Source organism: Podarcis erhardii (genome assembly GCF_964252035.2).
Source record: "Podarcis erhardii genome assembly, chromosome: 2".
Classification (NCBI taxonomy): Eukaryota; Metazoa; Chordata; class Lepidosauria; order Squamata; family Lacertidae; genus Podarcis; species Podarcis erhardii.
In genome coordinates, this window is record NC_138498.1 from 16,275,388 (window position 1) to 16,297,297 (window position 21,910).

At 47.8% G+C, this 21,910-nt stretch overlaps 2 protein-coding genes and 1 long non-coding RNA gene across 3 annotated transcripts in view; 1 reads left to right on the forward strand and 2 right to left on the reverse strand.

The window, feature by feature from the left end:
* Positions 1 to 1,305, forward strand: part of AQP6 (aquaporin 6) — a 150,676-nt gene extending 149,371 nt beyond the window's left edge. Inside the window, exon 7 of the transcript XR_014153322.1 lies at positions 1,079 to 1,305. The gene's annotated coding sequence lies outside the window, so the exon portion shown is untranslated. The remainder of the gene's footprint in view (positions 1 to 1,078) is intronic.
* Positions 1 to 1,861, reverse strand: part of RACGAP1 (Rac GTPase activating protein 1) — a 61,087-nt gene extending 59,226 nt beyond the window's left edge. Inside the window, exon 1 of the mRNA XM_081849693.1 lies at positions 1,729 to 1,861. Within this exon, the coding sequence (XP_081705819.1) occupies positions 1,729 to 1,749 (21 nt within the window). The 5' untranslated portion in view covers positions 1,750 to 1,861. The remainder of the gene's footprint in view (positions 1 to 1,728) is intronic.
* A 10,299-nt stretch (positions 1,862 to 12,160) lies between these two features.
* On the reverse strand, positions 12,161 to 12,899 carry LOC309334419. The gene is made up of 2 exons (XR_014153088.1): positions 12,744 to 12,899; positions 12,161 to 12,456 (listed from the first exon to the last, which is right to left on the reverse strand). It is a non-coding gene; the product is annotated as an uncharacterized lncRNA (long non-coding RNA).
* Positions 12,900 to 21,910: the final 9,011 nt, after the last annotated feature.

The window sequence follows — 21,910 nt, forward strand, 5'->3', positions numbered from 1 at the left end:
GTAGATTTCAGTGACATCACAAGGGGAGGGCCTTTTTCTCTGCAGCCACCACGTCCTTTTGTGACATCACTGGCAGCCGGCAGCCAGCGGCAACAGCTGGAGAGCCATCAGCACAGACTCCCCAAGCCTGACTGGGTGGCTTCCAACTTATATAAAAACATAATAAAACATTGCACATTTAAAAGCTTCCCCATACAGGGATGCCTTCAGATGCCTTCCAAAAGTTATATAGTTGCTCATCTTCTTGACATCTGATGGGAGGGTGTTCCACAGGGTGGGCGCCACTACCGAGAAGGCCCTCTGCCTCGTTCTCTGTAACTTCAATTCTCGCAGTGAGGGAACTGCCAGAAGGCCCTTGGAGGTGGACCTCAGTTTCTGAGCTGAACGCTCCTTCGGGTATACTGGGCCGAGGCCATCAGGGCTTTAAAAGTCAGCACCAACACTTTGAATTGTGCTCAGAAACATACTGAGAGCCAACATAGGTCTTTCAGGACCAGTGTTATATGGTCCCTGTGGTCCCAGTGACCAGCCTAGCTGCCACAAGGGTACGCCACACAAACATACACTAGCCAACATCCATAAAGAACACCAACATCGTCATTCACTCTCTTTTTATATATATAATCTTAATTAAATTTTCTGTTTCACAATTTAAAATACTCATTTAAAACAACCTTAAAATATCAATGACTTCCCTTCTTCTCTTTCCATGGTTCATTTTGCACATCATATATCCCTGCATATTTTACAAAAGCTAAACCGTTCAGTATTCCATTACTACTTCTTTCTAAACTTATTTACACTGTTGAATTTATCTTAATGCTGCCAATGTTTGCAGCTGTACACAATTCCCCCCCATATATTCAATAAACATTTTCCAATCTTCTCTAAATGTATGTTCTTCTTGTTACCTTATTCTATATGTTAAATTGTGCACGCTGCACATACTCTGTCAGCTTAAGCTGCCATTCTTCTTTAGTTAAGACCTTGCTTGTTTTCCATTTTTGGACTAACAAAACACGGGCCACAGTAGTAGCACACATAAATACAGTGGTACCTCAGGTTACATATGCTTCAGGTTACATACGCTTCAGGTTACAGACTCCGCTAACCCAGAAATAGTACCTCGGGTTAAGAACTTTGCTTCAGGATGAGAACAGAAATCGCACGGCGGCGGCAACAGCAGCAGGAGGCCCCATTAGCTAAAGTGGTGCTTCAGGTTAAGAACAGTTTCAGGTTAAGAACGGACCTCCGGAACGAATTAAGTTCTTAACCCGAGGTACCACTGTAACCTTTTTTGACATCTGGGAATTTCAATCTGAATTATCCCCAATGAAAAGGACTCTGTTGCTGTTTTTGGGAAAGTACTTTAAAACATTTTTTTCAATTCATTATGGATTATTTCCCAATACACTTTTACCCTTTTACATGTCCACCACATCATCATTCACTCTCCATTCATTCACATTCGCGCCCTGGCGTCAACCCACAAATATCCACCAACTTCTGCCAACCAGCTCCTGAAGGTGAATTTCAACCAGCTTACACCCGCAAACATCAGCCTGCTTCAGCCTTGCGACATCCGCCGGTTTCCAAATGCAGAACCCACAAGCGCCCACCAACTAACCTCTGCCAGCTTCTGCTAGTTCCATCGCTCGACGTAGCCAGGTTCTGTCCGTGGATATCAGATGCCTTCAAGCCACAGTCCTGCTCAGCAAAGGAACTTGCCTTATTAATGCTCCACAGCATCCCGCAGCTGGATGGCCGCCCAGGCCCATCTGCCAATTTGGCTCCTGCAGGTGGAGGAAAACTGGGCCATGCTGAATTTTTATTATTGTTGCGATCTGTTGGCCCACCTTTTGACTCACTCAGTTGCCAAGTGCTTTTGTGACATCACCAGTACTTCGTAACCAATGATAACAGCTTGGGAAGCCTCACAATGGTGGGTGTGCATCAGCGACTTATTTGTGTGCCTAAGTGACTTTTTTGTGTGTGTGTGTGTGTGTGTGTTTAATTTAAAATGTTTATTATAGCCCATCCTTCCTCTCTATTGATACCAGGGTGAACCACACCATAAAGCCGTTGTAGGATTGATGGTTTAGTCCAGTCGAATTCAACTACAGTGGTACCTCAGGTTAAGTACTTAATTCGTTCTGGAGGTCCGTACTTAACCTGAAACTGTTCTTAACCTGAAGCACCACTTTAGCTAATGGGGCCTGCCCCTGCTGCCGCGCGATTTCTGTTCTCATCCTGAAGCAAATTTCTTAACCCGAGGTAATATTTCTGGGTTAGCAGAGTCTGTAACCTGAAGTGTATGTAACCTGAAGCGTATGTAACCTGAGGGTACCACTGTATGGGGTTACGGTGCTCATCTCCACTTTCAGGCCAAGGGAACCGTTGTTCGTCCACAGACAGCTTTCTGGGTCATGTGGCCGGCATGACTAAACCGCTTCTGGCGCAGAGGTCCATGACGAGTGCCAGAGCTCATGGAAACGCCTTTTACCTTCCCACCGCAGCAGTACCTATTTATCTACTCGCACTAGTATGCTTTCGAATGGCTAGGGTGGCAGGACAGAGCAACGGGAGCTCACCCCGTCGCAGGGATTCAAACTGCTGACCTTACGGTTGGCAAGCCCAAGAGGCTCAGCGGCCTAGACCACAGCGCCACCCGTATCTCCTTGCTCTTGTAGAAACCCTTCCAGAGTGAACCTTCCAGGGGCCGCATGCAAGTGTTGGTATCAATACAGAAGTGGGGGGAGGCCTATAAATAATATTTTTCATAAACACTGTGGCTAAGGAGGGCAGGATATGAGGAAGCCAGTGTGGTGTAATGGTTAGAGCATCAGGAAGGGAAAAAGAAAACTATATAAAAATGAAAAGGAATTTTTTTTTTTTAACAAATGGTTGGAGCATCAGACTAGGACCAGGGTTCGAATCCCTGCTAAGCTGTGAAGCTCACTGCGTGACCTGACGCCAGTCACTGTCTCTCAGCTTAGCCTCTCTCACATGGTTGTTGTGGGGATTAAATGTGTGCCACCTTGAGCTCCTTGAAGGAAAAGGTGTGCAATGAATGAATGAATGAGAAGGCCAGACAAGCATGCATAGCTGTCAACCGTCCCTTATTTGGCGGGAAAGTCCCTTATCCCAGCGCCGTTTCCCGCTGCTGTCCCTTATTGATGATGTCCCTTAAATTTCCCAGGTTTCAAAGGAAGCAGCTTCTCTCTCTCCCTGCTTGCCGGCCAGGCAGGAGGGAGGCTCCAACTGTGTTGCTTGGCTGTGTTGCTCACCCAATAAGGAGTCTAAGAACGACTGGGGGGGTGGAGCTTGCATGCCTTGTGCCGATAAAATCAGCCGCGTTGCCTGGGGACTCGCCTTTGCTCAGCGCTTCCCAGCAGAGAGGTGATGATGGTTTTCCTTGCTGCATCCCCTTTGCCGGGTTGCTGCACTGTGGGAACCATGGCTTGAAGCTTTGTTTGGCTGCTGGCTGGGCTTTCTGCCTTTGGCTCAGAGGGGCTCAGAAGTTGAACATACCTGTGCTTGGAAAATCCCTTATTTTGGCTGCTGATCCCTTATTTTCGAGGCTGCTGGTCCCTTATTTTCAAATCTGTAAGTTGACAGCTATGCAAGCATGGGCTGGCAGGAGGCTGGTGGAGCAGTGCCCAATCTGCCCGGGTGGATCAGCCTCTGCTGAACAAAACCCTAGACATTTGCGTGTGAACCTGTGCCTTTAAAAAGCTGCCTTTGGGAGGAACGAGAAAGCTCTCTTCCAGTTCATTCGTTGCTGGCTCCCTGTGTCCTAAAGCAGTGCTAAGGGACCACTGTTTTACCAGCTTTGGAAGGAAGGATGATTCCGTGTCAGAAGTCACTCCAGCGCCCCAGCATCCCTACAAGGAGGACTTGGCACCACCAGAGGCAATGCCTTCTCGACTGCAAAAAATGTCAAACCAGGACACCCATTTCGCAGGGTCACTAAACTACTCACGGCCACCCAGCCTCTCTGCAAAAGAGCAAGGTGCTGGCAGCCGTGTCCTGGCCCCGTTCCAGTTTAGGAAATGTGTTTTGGGCAGGCCTGGGAGTCCCTTCTGCCAATGCAAGACGATGCTTTCATCCTTCCTCTGGAGAATAGCTGCTGCCTCTCATTCCACAGGGACCTGGATTTCAGAGTCAGGTGAAGAGATGCCTATCTATATCCTGTCTTAAGCACTTTGGGTTCCTTATTCACGAAAGGAGCTGTATAAATGGGAGATCATTATCTAGCTGATTAACATAGCTCTTAAGCCACATACAAACTGTATCCATAATTTATTGAAATCTGGCATAATGGCAGCTTATTAACTGAATTCCACGATGAAGATTTCATTTATAAAAAAATTATCCAGCCTTTCTTCCACAGTCAGGAGGGCCAAGTCAGGGTGGTGCTGCCACTGTTGAACTACAACCATAGCCGCACCTAATTCGCCACATCCATTACAGTGGTACCTCGGGTTACAGATGCTTCAGATTACAGATGCTTCAGGTTACAGACTCCGCTAACCCAGAAATAGTACCTCGGGTTAGGAACTTTGCTTCAGGATGAGAACAGAAATCGTGCTCTGGCGGCGTGATGGCAGCAGGAGGCCCCATTAGCTAAAGTGGTGCCTCAGGTTAAGAACAGTTTCAGGTTAAGAACGGACCTCCAGAACGAATTAAGTTCTTAACTTGAGGTACAGTACTACTGTACTTATTTGCAGGTGTTATTCACCAGTCTGGCACTCTAGAACAGAGGTTATCAACATTTTTGAGTCCACAGCTCCCTTGACTGACTACCATACCCTCCAACATTTCTCCGATGAAAATAGGGACATCCCATTCCATAATGAGCTGAATAAAGAGCATGAAATCCACTCTCAACTCCGAGCATATTTCATCATTCAAGGCGTCCCAGGGTACCACAGCACACTGGTTGAAGACCACTGCTCTAGAGCATCCAGATTGCGGAGGAGGGACCAACCCTTTGTTTTCAGTGAATGCTGCTAGGTCTCCCAACATAATACCATACTCCTACAACAGTGGGGAGCCTTAGGATTGGGGGCTGAACCCAGCACCTTCTGTTTAGCCCTCAGGACTCTCCAGGGGCTATAGCCCCACCATGCTGCTTCTCCTCTGACCAGAATCCTTACTGCCTTGGCTGCACACCTTTCTCAGGTGCTTGGCTGGAATATGCTTTTGAACTGTGCTAAGGCCTCTTGCATACCTGGATGGAGGACAGAGAGGGGTGGGTGTATGTAGAAACCACTCGCTTTTCTGTGGCTAGAATACAGTCTACTGCATAGGTAGGCAAACTAAGGTCTGGAGGCCAGATCCGGCCCAATCACCTTCTAAATCCGGCCTGTGGACAGTCCGGGAATCAGCGTGTTTTTACATGAGTAGAATGTGTCCTTTTATTTAAAATACATCTCTGGGTTATTTGTGGGGCCTGCCTGGTGTTTTTACATGAGTAGAATGTGTCCTTTTATTTAAAATGCATCTCTGGGTTATTTGTGGGGCATAGGAATTCATTCACTTTTTTCTTTTTTTTCAAAATATAGTCCTCCGTCCGCCCCCCAAGTTCTGAGGGACAGTGGACCAGCCTGCTGAAAAGGTTTGCTGACCCCTGGTCTACTGTAAAGGGTCTGTTGCTCCACCCACCTTCACTTCTGGCCCCACCCACCCTTGACATGTGCCCCCAACTCCCCTTAAGGTTACCCAAGAAGGAATATGACTCTGGATTTGTAACAGGTTCTCTGCCAGGGGTGCCAACTTGAATAAAATATTGGAAGGCCCAAGTAAGCCCTTTCCTGCATAATTTATCACATGATGTGATGGCAATGCCCAGTGCTTTTTTTCGGGGGGGGGACGCAGGGGTACACATACCACTGAACATTTTGTGAATCTTTGTAGGTTTGTCCATTTACTGTGTTTATTTTTCCTGATTTGAAAATTGTTGTTGTTGTTTAGTCGTGTCCGCCTCTTTGTGACCCCATGGACCAGAGCACGCCAGGCACTCCTGTCTTCCACTGCCTCCCGCAGTTTGGTCAAACTGATGCTGGTTTGCTTTGAGAACACTGTCCAACCATCTCGTCCTCTGTCGTCCCCTTCTCCTTGTGCCCTCAATGTCTCCCAGCATCAGGGTCTTTTCCAGTGAGTCTTCTCTTCTCATGAGGTGGCCAAAGTATTGGAGTCTCAGCTTCAGGATCTGTCCTTCCAGTGAGCACTCAGGGCTGATTTCCTTCAGAATGCAGAGGTTTGATCTTCTTGCAGTCCATGGGACTCTCAAGAGACTCCTCCAGCACCATAATTCAAAAGCATCAATTCTTTGGCGATCAGCCTTCTTGAAAATTAGTGAAAATTATAGTACCCCTAAACATTTTTTATAAAAAAAAAGCACTGGCAATGCCCATCAACTTTGGGGCCCCCCGAACCCTTCAAATATTTTATTTAGGGGAGATGGAGACCCCCTCAGCCCCTAGAGGTTGGCTCCTGTGTTCTCTGCCCCTGAGTCCTGACCTATGGACAAGAAGGCAGGACGAAAAGATAATTCATGGAGTCCATTTATTCAGTGTCCCTAGAGTGGCCAAAAACAAAACAAAACAAAACAAAACAAAACGGGAGTACATCTCCGGAAAGGAGTTAAGAGACGACACCAATTTTCACAAAATTAGCATGTGCAAATGGATATGTAAAGAGGCACATTTAGAAATGACTGCTGTGATTTAAATAGAAATTCAATACATCTCTCGCCGTGGGGAAGACTGTGACCAGGTGTCCCTGCTCTCCCTTCTTCGGTTTATTTGTACTGAAAGCAGACTTGGACCAAACATGGCCACTCTGCATGGTCTCCAGATTGGCAATGCTGACTGGAGCTGATGGGAGCTTGACAACGTCTGGAGGGCAACAGGTTCTGTATTCTTGCTTTATGGCACGGTGCTTGGCAAACAGCAGATGCAATGTAAGATGGTAAGATGACAAGTGTGCCACTCATTTTTCCCACACCTCTTCCAAGCCAGTGGGGCTTAAATCCTCATTGGGCAGAGCATGAAGGGTTGTAAGTAGGTCCAAAGTATTTGTGTGTCGAGGTCCCCAAGCCACCCCCCTAATAACTTACAACACACACATAATTTTTGTTTTAAGGTTTTTGGCATAATTTTGGCCACAGCTTAATTGAAATACATAAATGTGTGTGGTTGTTTAGGCATTGTCTAAGGCTATCTATCCCCCCGCCTGGGGACAGAACTGACTTCCGGGCACCACCGAAAGCCAGTAAGGGAAAACAATATTGGGGAGAAATGGAGCTGAGACACAGGCCCTCACCTCTCCCCGCATGCTCCCTGAGGCTTGCCGGCCCTAGCCCCATTCCAGGGATTCGGATGAAAAGATGGCAAGCCCTGGGATTCCTTTAACGGAATTCCCTTTCTGCCGCAACCTTGGAGGGGCAGGCCCAGCCAATCCTAACCCCTACTCCAACCAATTGATAACCAATGCCTAACCACAACCTTAGGAACGTGGGTGGCGCTGTGGGTTAAACCACAGAGCCTAGAACTTGCTGATCAGAAGGTCGGCAGTTCAAATCCCTGTGACGGGGTGAGCTCCCATTGCTTGGTCCCAGTTCCTGCCCACCTAGCAGTTTGAAAGCACGTCAAAGTGCAAGTAGATAAATAGGTATCGCTCCTGCGGGAAGGTAAACGGCATTTCCATGCGCTGCTTTGGTTCACCAGAAGTGGCTTAGTCATTCTGGCCACATGACCCGGAAGCTGTACGCCGGCTCCCTCGACCAATAAAGCGAGATGAATGCCGCAACCCCAGAGTTGGTCACGACTGGACCTAATGGTCAGGGGTACCTTTACCTTTACCTTTAACCACAACCTTACGAGTTGTGTGATTTGCTACGCAGTAGGCAAAAACGAAATGTCCCAGCCAATCAGCCAGATGGACAAAATTCCTACCAGGCCCCAGCCCCAACGGCAGACGACCCCATGACAGGCATAGCAAGGTCAATGCAAACCCCCCCCCTAAAATTAGGGTGGGTGGGCAGGTGATCCGTTGCACGCAGCAAAAGAGAAAGTACCAGGCTGCGTGCAGAGAATTTAAAACATTGGATCCCTCCCACCAAAATTGCAACATAACTTTTACCCCAGCAACCCAGCCAATACGATCGTTGTGATAGGCCCTCCTTAGAAACCCTGCCTGGCAACAGAGGGGTGGCCCAGCAGACCCCACCGCAACATGTGCTCTCTATGGAAGAGAACACGCTTTGTAAAACTGCACTGCTTAGGTATCTTTGCAAGGGAGGAGGACGGGGAGAAAACCAGAATTTGGCCACATCCCTTTGATCTAATCGGCAATGGTCCCATGGCCTCCTAGAAATCCCTATGGCTCCAGAGGGCACCAACCCCACTGATTTGGGGTCTTGAAAGCTGGAAGTGGCTGGGGACTCTCCAGGACCCTGACAGGGCCTGCTTTGGACTGAGAAAAGAATAGACATTTTATCATATGTGGTGGGATTGTAAGGTAATTTAAAAAAATTGGGAAATGATATATAACGAATTGAAGAAAATGTTCCATTTAACATTTGTTTAAAAACCCGAGGCATTTTTGTTGGGGATTGTAGGGAAAGACCTGCCCAAAAAGTTGAAAAACATCTTCATGTATGTGACAATGGCCGTGAGAGTTCTGGTAGCACAAGGATGGAAGACTGAAGAAACCCCAACTAAAGAATCATGGCAAGAAAAATTGATGGACTATGCAGAACTGGCAAAACTGACATATAAACTACAGGACAAGGATAACTGTGACTTTAAGGATGCATGGGAACCCTTTACAATGTATCTGAAGATGCAACAAAGTGAACTGGACTCCTTGGCAGGTTTCTGAATAAACATTCACAAACTTTTTATTGATAATAATCAGCTAAATAGTTTTGAGGATCTATACAACTTTGTAACATGCAGAAAACAGCATTCTTAGAGAAACCAAAGAGTGGAACTAAGGGAAGTCGGGGGGTGGGTTTTGGGGGGGGGAGGGAGGAAAAATGGGGGGGGAAACAAGGATGATGTGTTTTGGGATAATATGTCTTGTTTTAATTTTGAATAAAAAAAAATCAAAAGAGAAAAGAATAGATAGCGTCCTTTCTTTTGACAAATATGCTGAAGAATTCTAGAGCAAAATCCACTTACAATTGTTTTTTGTCTACTATGGCTTAACAAGGAGACACAGACCCTCCAAGCGTCCCTACTTAAGCAGGAAATGGGATGAATACTATAGTTCTTCATTCAGTCTTCAGATATCACCTTACCTCCAGGTCTCTCTCTCTCCCACACAGCCAGTGTGGTGTAGTGGTTAAGAGTGGTAGTCTCGTAATCTGGTGAACCGGGTTCGCGTCTCCGCTCCTCCACATGCAGCTGCTGGGTGACCTTGGGCCAGTCACACTTCTCTGAAGTCTCTCAGCCCCACTCACCTCACAGAGTGTTTGTTGTGGGGGAGGAAGGGAAAGGAGAATGTTAGCCGCTTTGAGACTTCTTTGGGTAGTGAAAAAGTGGGATATCAAATCCAAACTCTTCTTCTTCTTCTTCCCCCCTGCATGTCTGAAAGGTAGACCTGAGCTTCCTCACTGGGGAGCTTTTGTTGAATATTTACTGCATGCAATTCATAAGTTCTCTCACAAGAGCGTTTGTACATCAGAGGTGCCTGCCAGACACAAATTTAGCAGGTGAAGCTAGTACAGAGATGAAACCATAGACAGCATGCTTCATCTGCTGAATCTGTGCTTATTAGGCAGCAGTTATAGGCTCGGGAGCCCTGCCAGGAAACAGTTGGCAACCCCAGCCAGAATGCTGCCACATGCTTGTATTCAATGAATTAATCTAGGCTTTCTGAAATCAGCGCATAAGACTGCTGTTGCTTTCTGGGCTGCGCGAGAGAGATCACTCATTAGACCAGGAGCGCGAAGGAAGAAAACCTGAACGCATGACATCATGGAAAGTGGCAACGGGTAAGAGCTACCATTTCCAATATGTTCTACCTTTCCAAAAAGCTCCATTCAATATGGTATCCCACCTCTCATATTTCCATATGCATCCATTTGCCCATCTGTCCCTGAAGAGACCTGTTTCCTAGCGTGAATATAGATATAATCACGAAACAGAAATTTCTAAAAAATAAATAAATGCTTAGTTGAAACATTTTGGCTTCTGCCTTTCTCAGTAACACAAAGAAGGCAGAAGCCCAAACATTAAGCTACACGGTTTTACATCTCCCTCTGTTTTGTCATTCACTTATTTTTCATATATAATTACTTAGCATTTGACAGTGCTCTAGGGTCTACTTGTTCTCTCTGTGTGTGTTTGTGTGTGTATATATAGACTGAGTTGCAAGGAAGACATATGGGAAAAACATCACAATTCTTCTTCAGTACATTGCGTCGATCTGCTCAGTCTGCTTTCAATGGGCTCTTAACCAGTGGGGGCGCGGTCACTGGGCTGAGTGTGGGAGAGACATACATCCAACTGCCACTTAGGGAAGGTTCATATAACCATTATATGATGCCCCCCGTTATATATGTGGCTGAGAAATAATGATCTAGAGCTGCCACAAGGTGACATTTGGGGGGCATCTAATGGGGGGGGCATCAGGAACTTGGGCAGCAGGGTTCATCATACATGGGAATTTAGGAAGCTGCCTTACACTGAATAAGGTCATTGGTTTGTCTAGCTATGCATAGTCTCTACACTATACAGACAGGGGACATGGGTGGCGCTGTGGTCTAAACCACTGAGCTTCTTGGGCTTGCTGATCAGAAGGTTGGCGGTTCAAATCCCCATAATGGGGTGAGCTGCCGTTGATCTGTGCCAGCTTCTGCCAACCTAGCAGTTCGAAAGCACGCCAGTGCAAGTAGATAAATAGGTACCGCTGCAGCGGGAAGGTAAACGGCATTTCTGTGTGCTCTGGTTTCCATCATGGTATCCCATTATGCCAGAAGCGGTTTAGTCCTGGCCACATGACCCAGAAAAGCTGTCTGTGAGCAAACGCCGGCTCCCTCAGCCTGAAAGCGAAATGAGCACCACAACCCCATAGTTGCCTTTGACTAGACTTAGCTGTCCAGGGGTCCTTTACCTTTACCTACCTATAGTCTACACCAGAGCTTCCCAAACCTATTTGGCCTACTGCGCCCTTTTCAGAAAAAAAAATATGACTCAATTGCCCCCCTGGAGATCTGCTAGGCCCCAGACTTAAAAACCCATGAGGTGGACCAGAGTGAAGCCTGCCATCTCAGTCTGATCTGTCCCAGGGGTGGGACCAGCACTGCAGCCACAGGATGGGTGAAGCTGAAAAGGGTTCACCCAAGGCCGGAACAAAACCCTCACCTCCAGCACGACTGCCCGATCTAGTGGAGGTGCCCAAGCTGGCGGTAAGCGTCATTACACAGCAGATGAAACATGTATGAACAGTTTTTCAAAACTCTCTTCTCTTCTTTGTTTATACTCCCACCACCCCCTTATTTTTATTCAGTGCCCCCCAATTGCATTCAAGGCTACTACCGCCCCCTGGATCGTTCCAGAGCCCCCCAGGGGGCAGTATCGCCCACTTTGGGGGGAACTGGTCTTCAGTGACTGCCCACAGTGGTATAGTGTGGGTTGCCAGCTCCTGCAGAAGAAGACTATACCTATACCTCATCTCTTCTAGCATCTAGTACAGAGTGTCTATGGGACACGGGTGGCGCTGTGGGTTAAACCACAGAGCCTAGGGCTTGCCGATCAGAAGGTTGGTGGTTCGAATCCCCGCGACGAGGTGAGATCCCGTTGCTTGGTCCCTGCTCCTGCCAACCTAGCAGTTCGAAAGCACGTCGAAGTGCAAGTAGATAAATAGGTACCGCTACGGCGGGAAGGTAAACGGCGTTTCCGTGTGCTGCTCTGGTTTGCCAGAAGCGGCTTAGTCATGCTGGCCACATGACCTGGAAGCTGTACGCCAGCTCCCTCAGCCAGTAAAGCGAGATGAGTGCCGCAACCCCAGGGTCGTCCGCGACTGGACCTAACAGTCAGGGGTCTCTTTACCTTTACCTTACAGAGTGTCTAGAGGCTAGGTTTGGGGAAGGAGGCTCCTAAGAAAAGGAAGACATGGCTGCCACGATACGGAGTCAGACATCCCACAAAACTCCAGACTTTTATGGACTAGACAAAAAAGGAAAAAAATATTGTGGCCAGATGGAGCTCACCAGTGGCCAGATGGCTATCTCTGAGTTCAGCCATTTCAATGAGAACAAATTTAACTCGTTGACTGAGCAGAAAACCTAGAGCCATAGGGCTGGGGTGTGTGAGGCTGTTGCTGAGGGAATCCTTCGTCTCCTCCATGCGGTGGCAGCTGTTCCTGGGCCTCTGTTCTCAGCCAGCCCTGCTGCCGCCTCTGCTTGGCCCAGCTTTCAAAGCTGTTAAGGGAGGTCAGATCCTGTAGCAGATGAGTAAAATGGGAAAAGATTAGAGCAATGCATTTGCTGTCATTGGCAATATCGCTGCCAGAGTAGAGAAGGAATATTTGATTCGCGGCCCTCCTGGGGCCCCCACAGCCCTGTGCCGGCTCCAGCGAGCTGAACAGTGAGAGGCTGAAATGTTACTTGCGAGATCAAAAAAACAAAGCGGGAGTAAAGCTGCAGAGCCTGCTTGTTTCCCGTCCCCAAAGGGCTGGGAGCCTCTCGCCTCCCTCTCTCGCTAATGCTTTCCAAGAGCCCGTCTCACTTAGTGCAAGAACTGAATCCACTGGGCCTCTGAATGATGCTTCAAACAGAGCGGTTAGCCTTCTGGCCAGTTCAGGTTCTTGACAGCAATTGCCATGGCAACAGGCCATCACCAGTCAATATGATATTGGGGGTGACACGTTGGTCTTGGTGTTGGGCAACGACACCTAGGTTAAAAAAAACAACGGATGTCAGGACTTTGGTGGGCAGGCAGGTTTTTCGGTGGGACGATCAGCCAAAGTCTATAGATATGCCAACCCATGAAAATCTTCAGAAGATTTGGCACCCCTTTCCAATCGCAGAGTTCCCAAACCCTTTCCCCACGGCATCTATAATGACTACAAAGCCAGTAAAATCAGGGCAGAATGTTTTATTATTTGCATGCTTTTATTCCATACATTTTTGTAGATAAATGAACATATTTTCCTAAAATTGGAAAGTAAGATGCTCCATGTTTCAGCACTGAACTGTGGCCCGAAATACAGTGGTACCTTAGGTTACATACGCTTCAGGTTAAAGACGCTTCAGGTTACAGACTCCGCTAACCCAGAAATAGTACCTTGGGCTAAGAACTTTGCTTCAAGATGAGAACAGAAATCATGCTCCTGCGGCATGGCGGCAGCAGGAGGCCCCATTAGCTAAACTGGTGCTTCAGGTTAAGAACGGACCTCCAGAACAAATTAAGTACTTAACCTGAGGTACCACTGTATTGTAATTCCTAGGTTCATTCTTTGATTCAGTAGAGGAGCAATATGAGCAGTTCCAGATGGAAAACATCACTCATTATCTGTTAGCCTGCCCCTCAGATAAAGACCCCAGAGATCACTTTCTGAAACCCTTGTTCACACAAGCAAGCAGGCATAAATGGCTCGGTTTCTTCTGAATGACAATGATAGCGTTGTAACGCATGGAGGGGCCCTCTATACACTGGCTGAAAAAAAAAAGGTGGGAAGAAGGTCAGGAAAAAGAAGTTAAGTAACATCACTATAAATTTGGAGGTTTAATCTGAAACCAAGCTAGATTTAAGCTTGTTGGTGCCTCTGGTATTTTCTTTCACATAATGGGTGTTGGTTTGTATGGATCTTCTATATTGTTCTGGATGCCAACATCCATTGTTTTGTTGATACTGTTGCTGAGGGTTTGTCATGGCCCTGGGCTAGAACAATAAACGTAAGAACTAGAGCTAGTTCTCTTGAGGCTTGCAACTTTATTAAGTCTTAATAGGAGCAGCCCGTTAAGAAAGGGCCATAGCTTAGCAGTAGAACAGCTGCCTTGCATGCAAGGTAAAAGTAAAGGTAAAGGGCCCCTGGATGGTTAAGTCCAGTCAAAGGTGACTATGGGGTTGCAGCACTCATCTCCAGCTAGACTGGTGGCTGGGAGTGGCCACCGAGACCACATAACACCAGTCTTGAAAGAGCTAAATTGGCTCCCAGTACATTTCTGAGCACAATTCAAAGTGTTGATTGTTGACCTTTAAAGCCATAAACGGCCTCAGCCCAGTATACCTGAAGGAGCATCTCCACCCCCATCGTTCTGCCCGGATGCTGAGGTCCAGCGCTGAGGGCCTTCTGGTGGTTCCCTCACTGTGAGAAGCAAAGCTACAGGGAACCAGGCAGAGGGCCTTCTCGGTAGTGGCGCCCGCCTTGTGGAACGCCCTCCCATCAGATGTCAAAGAGATAAACAACTACCTGACATTTAGAAGACATCTTAAGGCAGCCCTGTTCAGGGAAGTTTTTAATGTGTGACATTTTAATGTATTTTTAATCTTTGTTGGAAGCCGCCCAAAGTGGCTGGGGAGACCCAGCCAAATTATTATTATTATTATTATTATTATTATTATTATATCTTGCTTTCAGGCCGAGGGAGCCGGCGTCCACAGACAGCTTTCTAGGTCATGTGGCCAGCGGGACTAAACCGCTTCTGACGCAACAGAACCCCGTGACAGAAACACTGTTTACTTTCCCACCACAGCAGTACCTATTTATCTACTTCCACTGGTGTGCTTTCGAACTGCTAGGTTGGCAGGAGCTGGGACACAGCAATGGGAGCTCACTCTGTTACAGGGATTTGAACCGCCGGCCTTCTGATTGGCAGGCCCAAGAGGCTCCATGGTTTAGACCACAGCGTCACCCCTTGCATGCAGAAGTTTCCTAGTCCAATCCCCGACATCTCCAGGTAAGGCTAGGAATGTCATTGGTCTAGAAACATGGAGACCCAATGGCAGTCAGATCAAGATGGACTAGTGAGATGACCCAGTATAAAGCAGATTCCTAAAGAAGCTTTGCTAAACCTGAGGAGCTTGAGAGCTCTTAAGTGTCAGCTAAGAGCTCAAAAATACGGGCAACAGAAACGTACAGAGGACCAAAGATTGGTGGAGGTCCAGTGGCACAGTGTCTGGTGACGTCACATGTGCAATGTGTGTCGCGCAGCTGTGACATCACACACACATGTCATTGGGAGGAGGCCTTGCCCAGCACTGCCCAGCATCAATGGCTGTGGCTCCTCCTCTCACGCGCTCAGAATGAGCCTGCCATTGATGTTGAGCTGCACTCGGCTTTGTGGTTTGGCCTCCTCTGCCCCCTCAATATTCCGGGAGCTGAGCCCCCTGCTAAGGAGTGTTGAGGGGGCCGATGACCCCTCTCCCTCCTAGAGCTGGTGCACCTGGAACATGGATGTAGCCAGGATTTTTGTCAAGGGGGGCAGGCCTTTTGTTGGGGGGACAGAACCTCAGTTAGCTATGTTTTTTGTTGTTGTTGATGATGATTTTTTGGGGGGTTGCCCCTCCCTGCCCCCCTTCCTTGGCTACGCCTGGCGTGGAAACATCACAGGTCAGGAAAGTGGCCAAATTTGAATAGTATTGTCTACTTTGACGGGCCGCAATGATCCAGCACCTGTACAGTATATTCACATAGCCTGTTTCTTCTGACTGGAAATGCAGGATTATACCCGAGATCTTCTGCATGCAAAGCATTTGCTCTGTCGCTGAGTCATGACTCTTCCCCTAAAAATTGGTTTTTAGGAATCTTAAAATGAGAACTAGCTGAAGTGCTTGCTAGCAAACTGGACCGGGTGTTTTTTGTCTCTTTTTTTTTGCTTTGATCTAGTAAGCCTAGCTCAACCTTGGGGGCAATTTAGCTTAATTGGCAATAACATTGCTTAGGAAACAACAGTGAAAGCAGAAGGGAAGGTCATTAGCCTTAACAGCTAGTATCTCTCTGCCAAATTGGAAGAGCTGGCAAGCCTGCTTCTGAAGCCTACTGGAAACCAAACGAGCCAAATGTAGAATACTATACATATGCAAGGACATCCTCTGGAAACCAAGCCTTATGAGGAACGGTTGAGGGAGTTGGATATGTTAGCCTGGAGAAAAGGAGACTGGGGACTCAGCTACACTAGTAAAGAAAAAACGTTTTATATGCGTTATCACAGTGTGACACCAGATGGCGCTGCAGAGCAGAAAACTTTTCTAGGCAATTTTACATAGGGGTTTTTCCCTCCATTTGTTCTAACAATCTAATTTCTGACTTATTTATAGTGGGGGGGGGGGGTTTCCTGTGTGTAGATACACCCTAAGAGGAGATATGATACCTATCTTGAAATATCTAAAGGGCTGGAAGATGGAACAGGCTTCCTTTCTCCTGCTCAGGAGGGTAGACCTCAAACCAATGGATTTGAGTTACAAGAAAGGAGATTCTGACTCAACATCAGGAAGAGCTTTCTGGCAGCAAGAGCTGTTCAACCATGGAACAGACTCCCATGAGAGGTGGTGGACTTGTCTGGGCAGACCTCCTTGACAAAAGTGGAAAGGGGGGATATCTGTCAAGCATGGGGATAGGTCTTCTAAAAAGGCAGGCCCAACGTTTTCAGATTCAGCCTTACCTGGAGATGGTAGGGATGCTTTGCCACTGAGCTAGTCTTCCCATTAAAGGTAAAGGGACCCCTGGTCCAGCGTGGCCAACTCTGGTGTTGCAGTGCCCATCTCGCTTTATTGGCTGAGGGAGCCGGCATACAGCTTCCGGGTCATGTGGCCAGCATGACTAAGCCGCTTCTGGCAAACCAGAGCAGCGCCGGAGCGGTACCTATTTATCTACTTGCACTTTTGACGTGCTTTTGAACTGCTAGGTTGGCAGGAGCTGGGACCGAGCAACGGGAGCCCACCCCGCCGCGGGGATTCGAACCGCTGACCTTCTGATTGGCAAGTCTTAGGCTCTGTGGTTAACCCACAGTGCCACCCGCGTCCCTCTTAGCTTTGGCTTAACGCTAGAAACTGAGCACATTCTGTGTTTGCGGTTCAAGGGAGAAGCTCGTGATTGGCAACAGCACCTTCCATCTTCAGAGATTCTTGTTTTCTAGCCACAGAATCCAACATGCCAATCCCCCGACTACTTGTCTGCATCATTTGTACATTATTCACACTGAACTTGGTTCTCAATCATGCGAGCTAAATCAATGGTATCCCATGTGCAATTCAGATTGTAACAGACACTGACACTATCTGTTTTTTGATCACGTGCTCTAGCCAACTGGAGAACAGATGAGCTGCTGTTGTATCAAACTTATTTTTAGTCTCTCTCTCTCTCTCTCTCTCTCTCTCTGTTTTTTTTTTTAAATGAATCACCACCTGGGTGGCTGAGGATTATGTTTTCCTTTACAGCATTAAATATTATCTGTCAGAGAAAACCCTCCTCCTACTCATTAGCCCATCATCCCCATAATACTTGATTTGCTCCACCTTACATCACCCATTTATATTTGCTAATTAGTTGTTCCTAGATGCTTCTTCTGACACCCTCCCACCTCCACATGGTAAATTGTGTGGTACGGCAATTCAGTGGGGGCCAGAAATAAATTAGAAATGGAAATTACTATAGTCGGGGGCTGGCTTTCTTACACTCATTGATAAGGCCATAGGCTTCACTGGAGCCAACTGGGTTAAAGGTAAAGGTAAAGGGACCCCTGACCATTAAGTCTAGTCGTGACCGACTCTGGGGTTGCGGCGCGCATCTCGCTTTATTGGCTGAGGGAGCTGGCGTACAGCTTCCAGGTCATGTGGCCAGCATGACTAAGCCTCTTCTGGCGAACCAGAGCAGCGCACGGAAACGCTGTTTACCTTCCCACCGGGGTGGTACCTATTTATCCACTTGCACTTTGACGTGCTTTCAAACTGCTAGGTTGGCAGGAGCAGGGACCAAGCAACGGGAGCTCATCCCGTCGTGGGGTTTCGAACCGCCGACCTTCTGATCGGCAAGTCCTAGGCTCTGTGGTTTAACCCACAGCACCACCCGCGTCCCTTTTACCAACCGGGTTGCAAAAGTTCAAATTCGGGCCAGATCTTCAGTGGCAAGCCTTGGGTGGCCCATTGACCAAATTTTACCTCTGGCTAGGAGGAGCCATAGATTAGTGATAGAGCACATTGCTTGTATCCAAAAGTTCATTCAACATCTCCAGTTAAACAGGTTGCAGCTGACAGGGCTGGGAAGGAACGACAAGACCTTGGTGAGTTGTTGGAATAAACCAGGGTTAGGAACCTTTGGGCTTCTAGATGTTACTGAACTACATCTCCAATCAACCCTGGCCAGCATGGTCAATAGCCATGGCTAATGGGAGTTGTAGTCCAACCACATCAGGTGGGCTAAAGGTTCCCTGTGCCTGGTCTAGGGTTTCGGGTTCAAAATCCCACCTGTTATGAAGCTCACTGACTCACCCGGGGCCAGCTACTTTCTCTCTGTGTAACCTCTCAATTTCCCCCCTCACAATTGGATATATGAACTTGGGGCTCTGGCCCTTTGAGCCTCATAAGTGGGACGCGGGTGGCGATGTGGTCTAAACCACTGAGCCTCTTGGACTTGCCGATCAGAAGGTCGGCGGTTCGAATCCCTGTGACGGGGTGAGCTCCCGTTGCACGGTCCCTGCCAACCTAGCAGTTCAAAAGCACCTCAAAGTGCAAGTAGATAAATAGGTACCGCTCCGGCAGGAAGGTAAACGGCGTTTCCGTGTGCTGCTCTGGTTCACCAGAAGTGGCTCAGTCATGCTGACCACATGACCCGGAAGCTGTACGCCGGCTCCCTCAACCAATAAAGCGAGATGAGCACCGCAACACCAGAGTTGGCCACGACTGGACCTAATGGTCAGGGGTCCCTTTACCTTTACCTTTTTAGGTTTCCATCATGGTGTCCCGTTGCACCAGAAGCGGTTTAGTCCTACTGGCCACATGACGCCGGCACCCTCTGCCTGAAAGCGGTGATGAGTCGCCTCTGACTGGACTTAACTGTCCAGGGGTCCTTTACCTTTCCACCTCCCTAGTGAAGTTGATTTGCACCTGGCTGCGTTTTGGCCCCTAGAGGCTTCCGTAGAGCAAAAGTTGGGACCCTATTGCTTTGCTCTCAACTCCCATCACCCCCAGCCTGCAGGACCAATGGTCAGGCATTATGAGATCTGTAATCCAGGAGCATCTGAAGGGTCCCAGGGTCCCCATTCCCTGTCCTAGGGAAGATCCTGTTGACCCCAATGGGGCTATGACCCTGTGCCCATCTGTGTTGTGTTAGGTTTAATCAGGTCACAGCAGCAGCAGCCAGGTACGGCCACAGGTAAATTGCAGAGTGTTTCTTTATTCAGGTGATGCTGTGTCTCCTGCGCTCTTTGTCCGTTTGCATCCATTCCATTATCTTTTCCTTTGCCTCCTGACAAACAGCCTGCGTAAGGGATGAGGTAACTTCAGAGAGATCAAAGGCTCCTTCTCATCTGTGGGAAGTTTTAGCAATTGGCCTTATCAGAGGTACCCTGGGGGTTGGTTCCCAGTTGTCTTGCTGCGCTGATTTATATACCTGTACAGAGAGGGTGTTTAGATTCTGCTGCCATTATGTAGGCATGGTGAGTCTCAGCCTAGTGGGGGTGGGGAATGGAAGAGCTCATCAGAAGGCAAAAGGAAACTTGGGGTGTGGTTTCATTGCACAAAACAATCTTATCCTCAGAGGAAAATTGCAAACCAGACCTACATTCCGAGTAACCCCTTCTTTAACAGGGTAGATTCACGCAACTCTTTGTGTGCGTTGGTCCGATTCAGGGCTAGCTTTGCTGGGTCTTTTGGCAACCTGGACAACATGTTGTTATGACGTCCTGTGACAGAGCCTTGGTTTGGGTGAGACGGTTATGCAGGGGCAGTATTGATTGTTGGCCAAGGTTTCTTCCAATTGAGAATAGCAGACCTTCCAAGTGTCCCTATTTTCCAGGGGCACTCCCGGATTTACAGGAGCTGTACCAGTTTCTGATTTGATCCTGGAATGTCCCACTTTTCCTTAGGACGTCCCTGTTTTCATCAGAGAAATGTTGGAGGGTTATCCAACCCCAGAGCCGTTTGAAGACAGCCCTGTATAGGGAAGTTTTTTTTTATTATGTTTTATTATGCTTTTAGGGGACATGGGTGGCGTTGTGGGTTAAACCACAGAGCCTAGGACTTGCCGATCAGAAGGTTGGCGGTTCGAATCCCCGCGACGGGGTGAGTTCCCATTGCTCGGTCCCTTCTCCTGCCAACCTAGCAGTTCAAAAGCACATAAAAGTGCAAGTAGATAAATAGGTACCTCTCTGGTGGGAAGGTAAACGGCGTTTCCGTGCGCTGCTCTGGTTCGCCAGAAGCGGCTTTGTCATGCTGGCCACATGACCCGGAAGCTGTACGCCGGCTCCCTCGGCCAATAAAGCGAGATGAGCACCGCAACCCCAGAGTTGGCCATGACTGGACCTAATGGTCAGGGGTCCCTTTACCTTTATTATGCTTTTATATATGTTGGAAGCTGCCCAGAGCGGTTGGGGCAGCCCTGTCGGATGGGCGGAGTAAAAATAGTAAAATTATTATTATTGGATACGGTGTCCCTATCTTCATCGGAGAAATGTTGGAGGGTATGGAATAGAATTTGGGTAAGAACTGCAAGCAGTTGAAAGTGAAGGTTAGGACCCTGTGTGAGAGCTGGGGAAGAGGGGATCTCACAGGGTGAGATGCTATGAGAAATGAGGAATTCTGGGAAGGCTCACTTTTTTCTGTATGGGATAAAAATTAAAATATAGCGGTGAGAAAAGGATTTTTTATTTTTCTGTCTCCTCTCTTTTCTCTTAGTATCTCTCATTATTCTTTGTAGATTAGTTTATCCTTTTTATTGTGCCATGAAAAAATTCAGTAAACCTTTTTTTTAAAAAAAGGGAACTTGTCGTTATGACGTCCGATGATAAGGTTTGCACAAGAGAGGATTAAGTGAGTGGGAAGAATTGATTGTTGCCCAAAGTTTCTTCCCATTGAGAAAAGCAGAACTGCATGTGTGGACTCGGATCGGGGCCACAAAGCAGGTGGGAGTGAAACAATGGATTAAAGCTCCATGCTGTGGTCCCTATCCGGTTTACACGCTCCGCCTGCAACACCTGTTTGGGAAAGAAAAAAGAACCGTGCAAGACCAAACAATGGCTCCATAAACACCATACATTGAAAGCCCACTCAAGGCACGTTTAACAACATCGTATAACCTCCTGCAACACAGCCAAGAATCCTAGGACCTGTAGTTTAGCTTAAAGTCCCAGCGGTCTTTTGTTGTTGTATAGTCGTTTAGTCATGTTCGACTCTAGGTGACCCCATGGACCAGAGCACGCCAGGCACTTCTGTCTTCCACTGCCTCCCGCAGTTTGGTCAAACTCATGCTGGTAGCTTCGAGAACACTCTCCAACCATCTCGTCCTCTGTCATCCCCTTCTCTTGTGCCCTCCATCTTTCCCAACATCAGGGTCTTTTCCAGGGAGTCTTCTCTTCTCATGAGGTGGCCAAACTACTGGAGCCTCAGCTTCAGGATCTGTCCTTCCAGTGAGCACTCAGGGCTAATTTCCTTAAGAATGGATACGTTTGATCTTCTTGCAGTCCATGGGACTCTCAAGAGTCTCCTCCAGCACCATAATTCAAAAGCATCAATTCTTCGGCAATCAGCCTTCTTTATGGTCCAGCTCTCACTTCCATACATCACTACCTGGAAAACCATAGCTTTAACTGTACGGACCTTGGTTGGCAAGGTGATGTCTCTGCTTTTGAAGATGCTGTCTAGGTTTGTCATTGCTTTTCTCCCAAGAAGTAGGTGTCTTTTAATTTCGTGGCTGCTGTCACCATCTTCAGTGATCATGGAGCCCAAGAAAGTAAAAT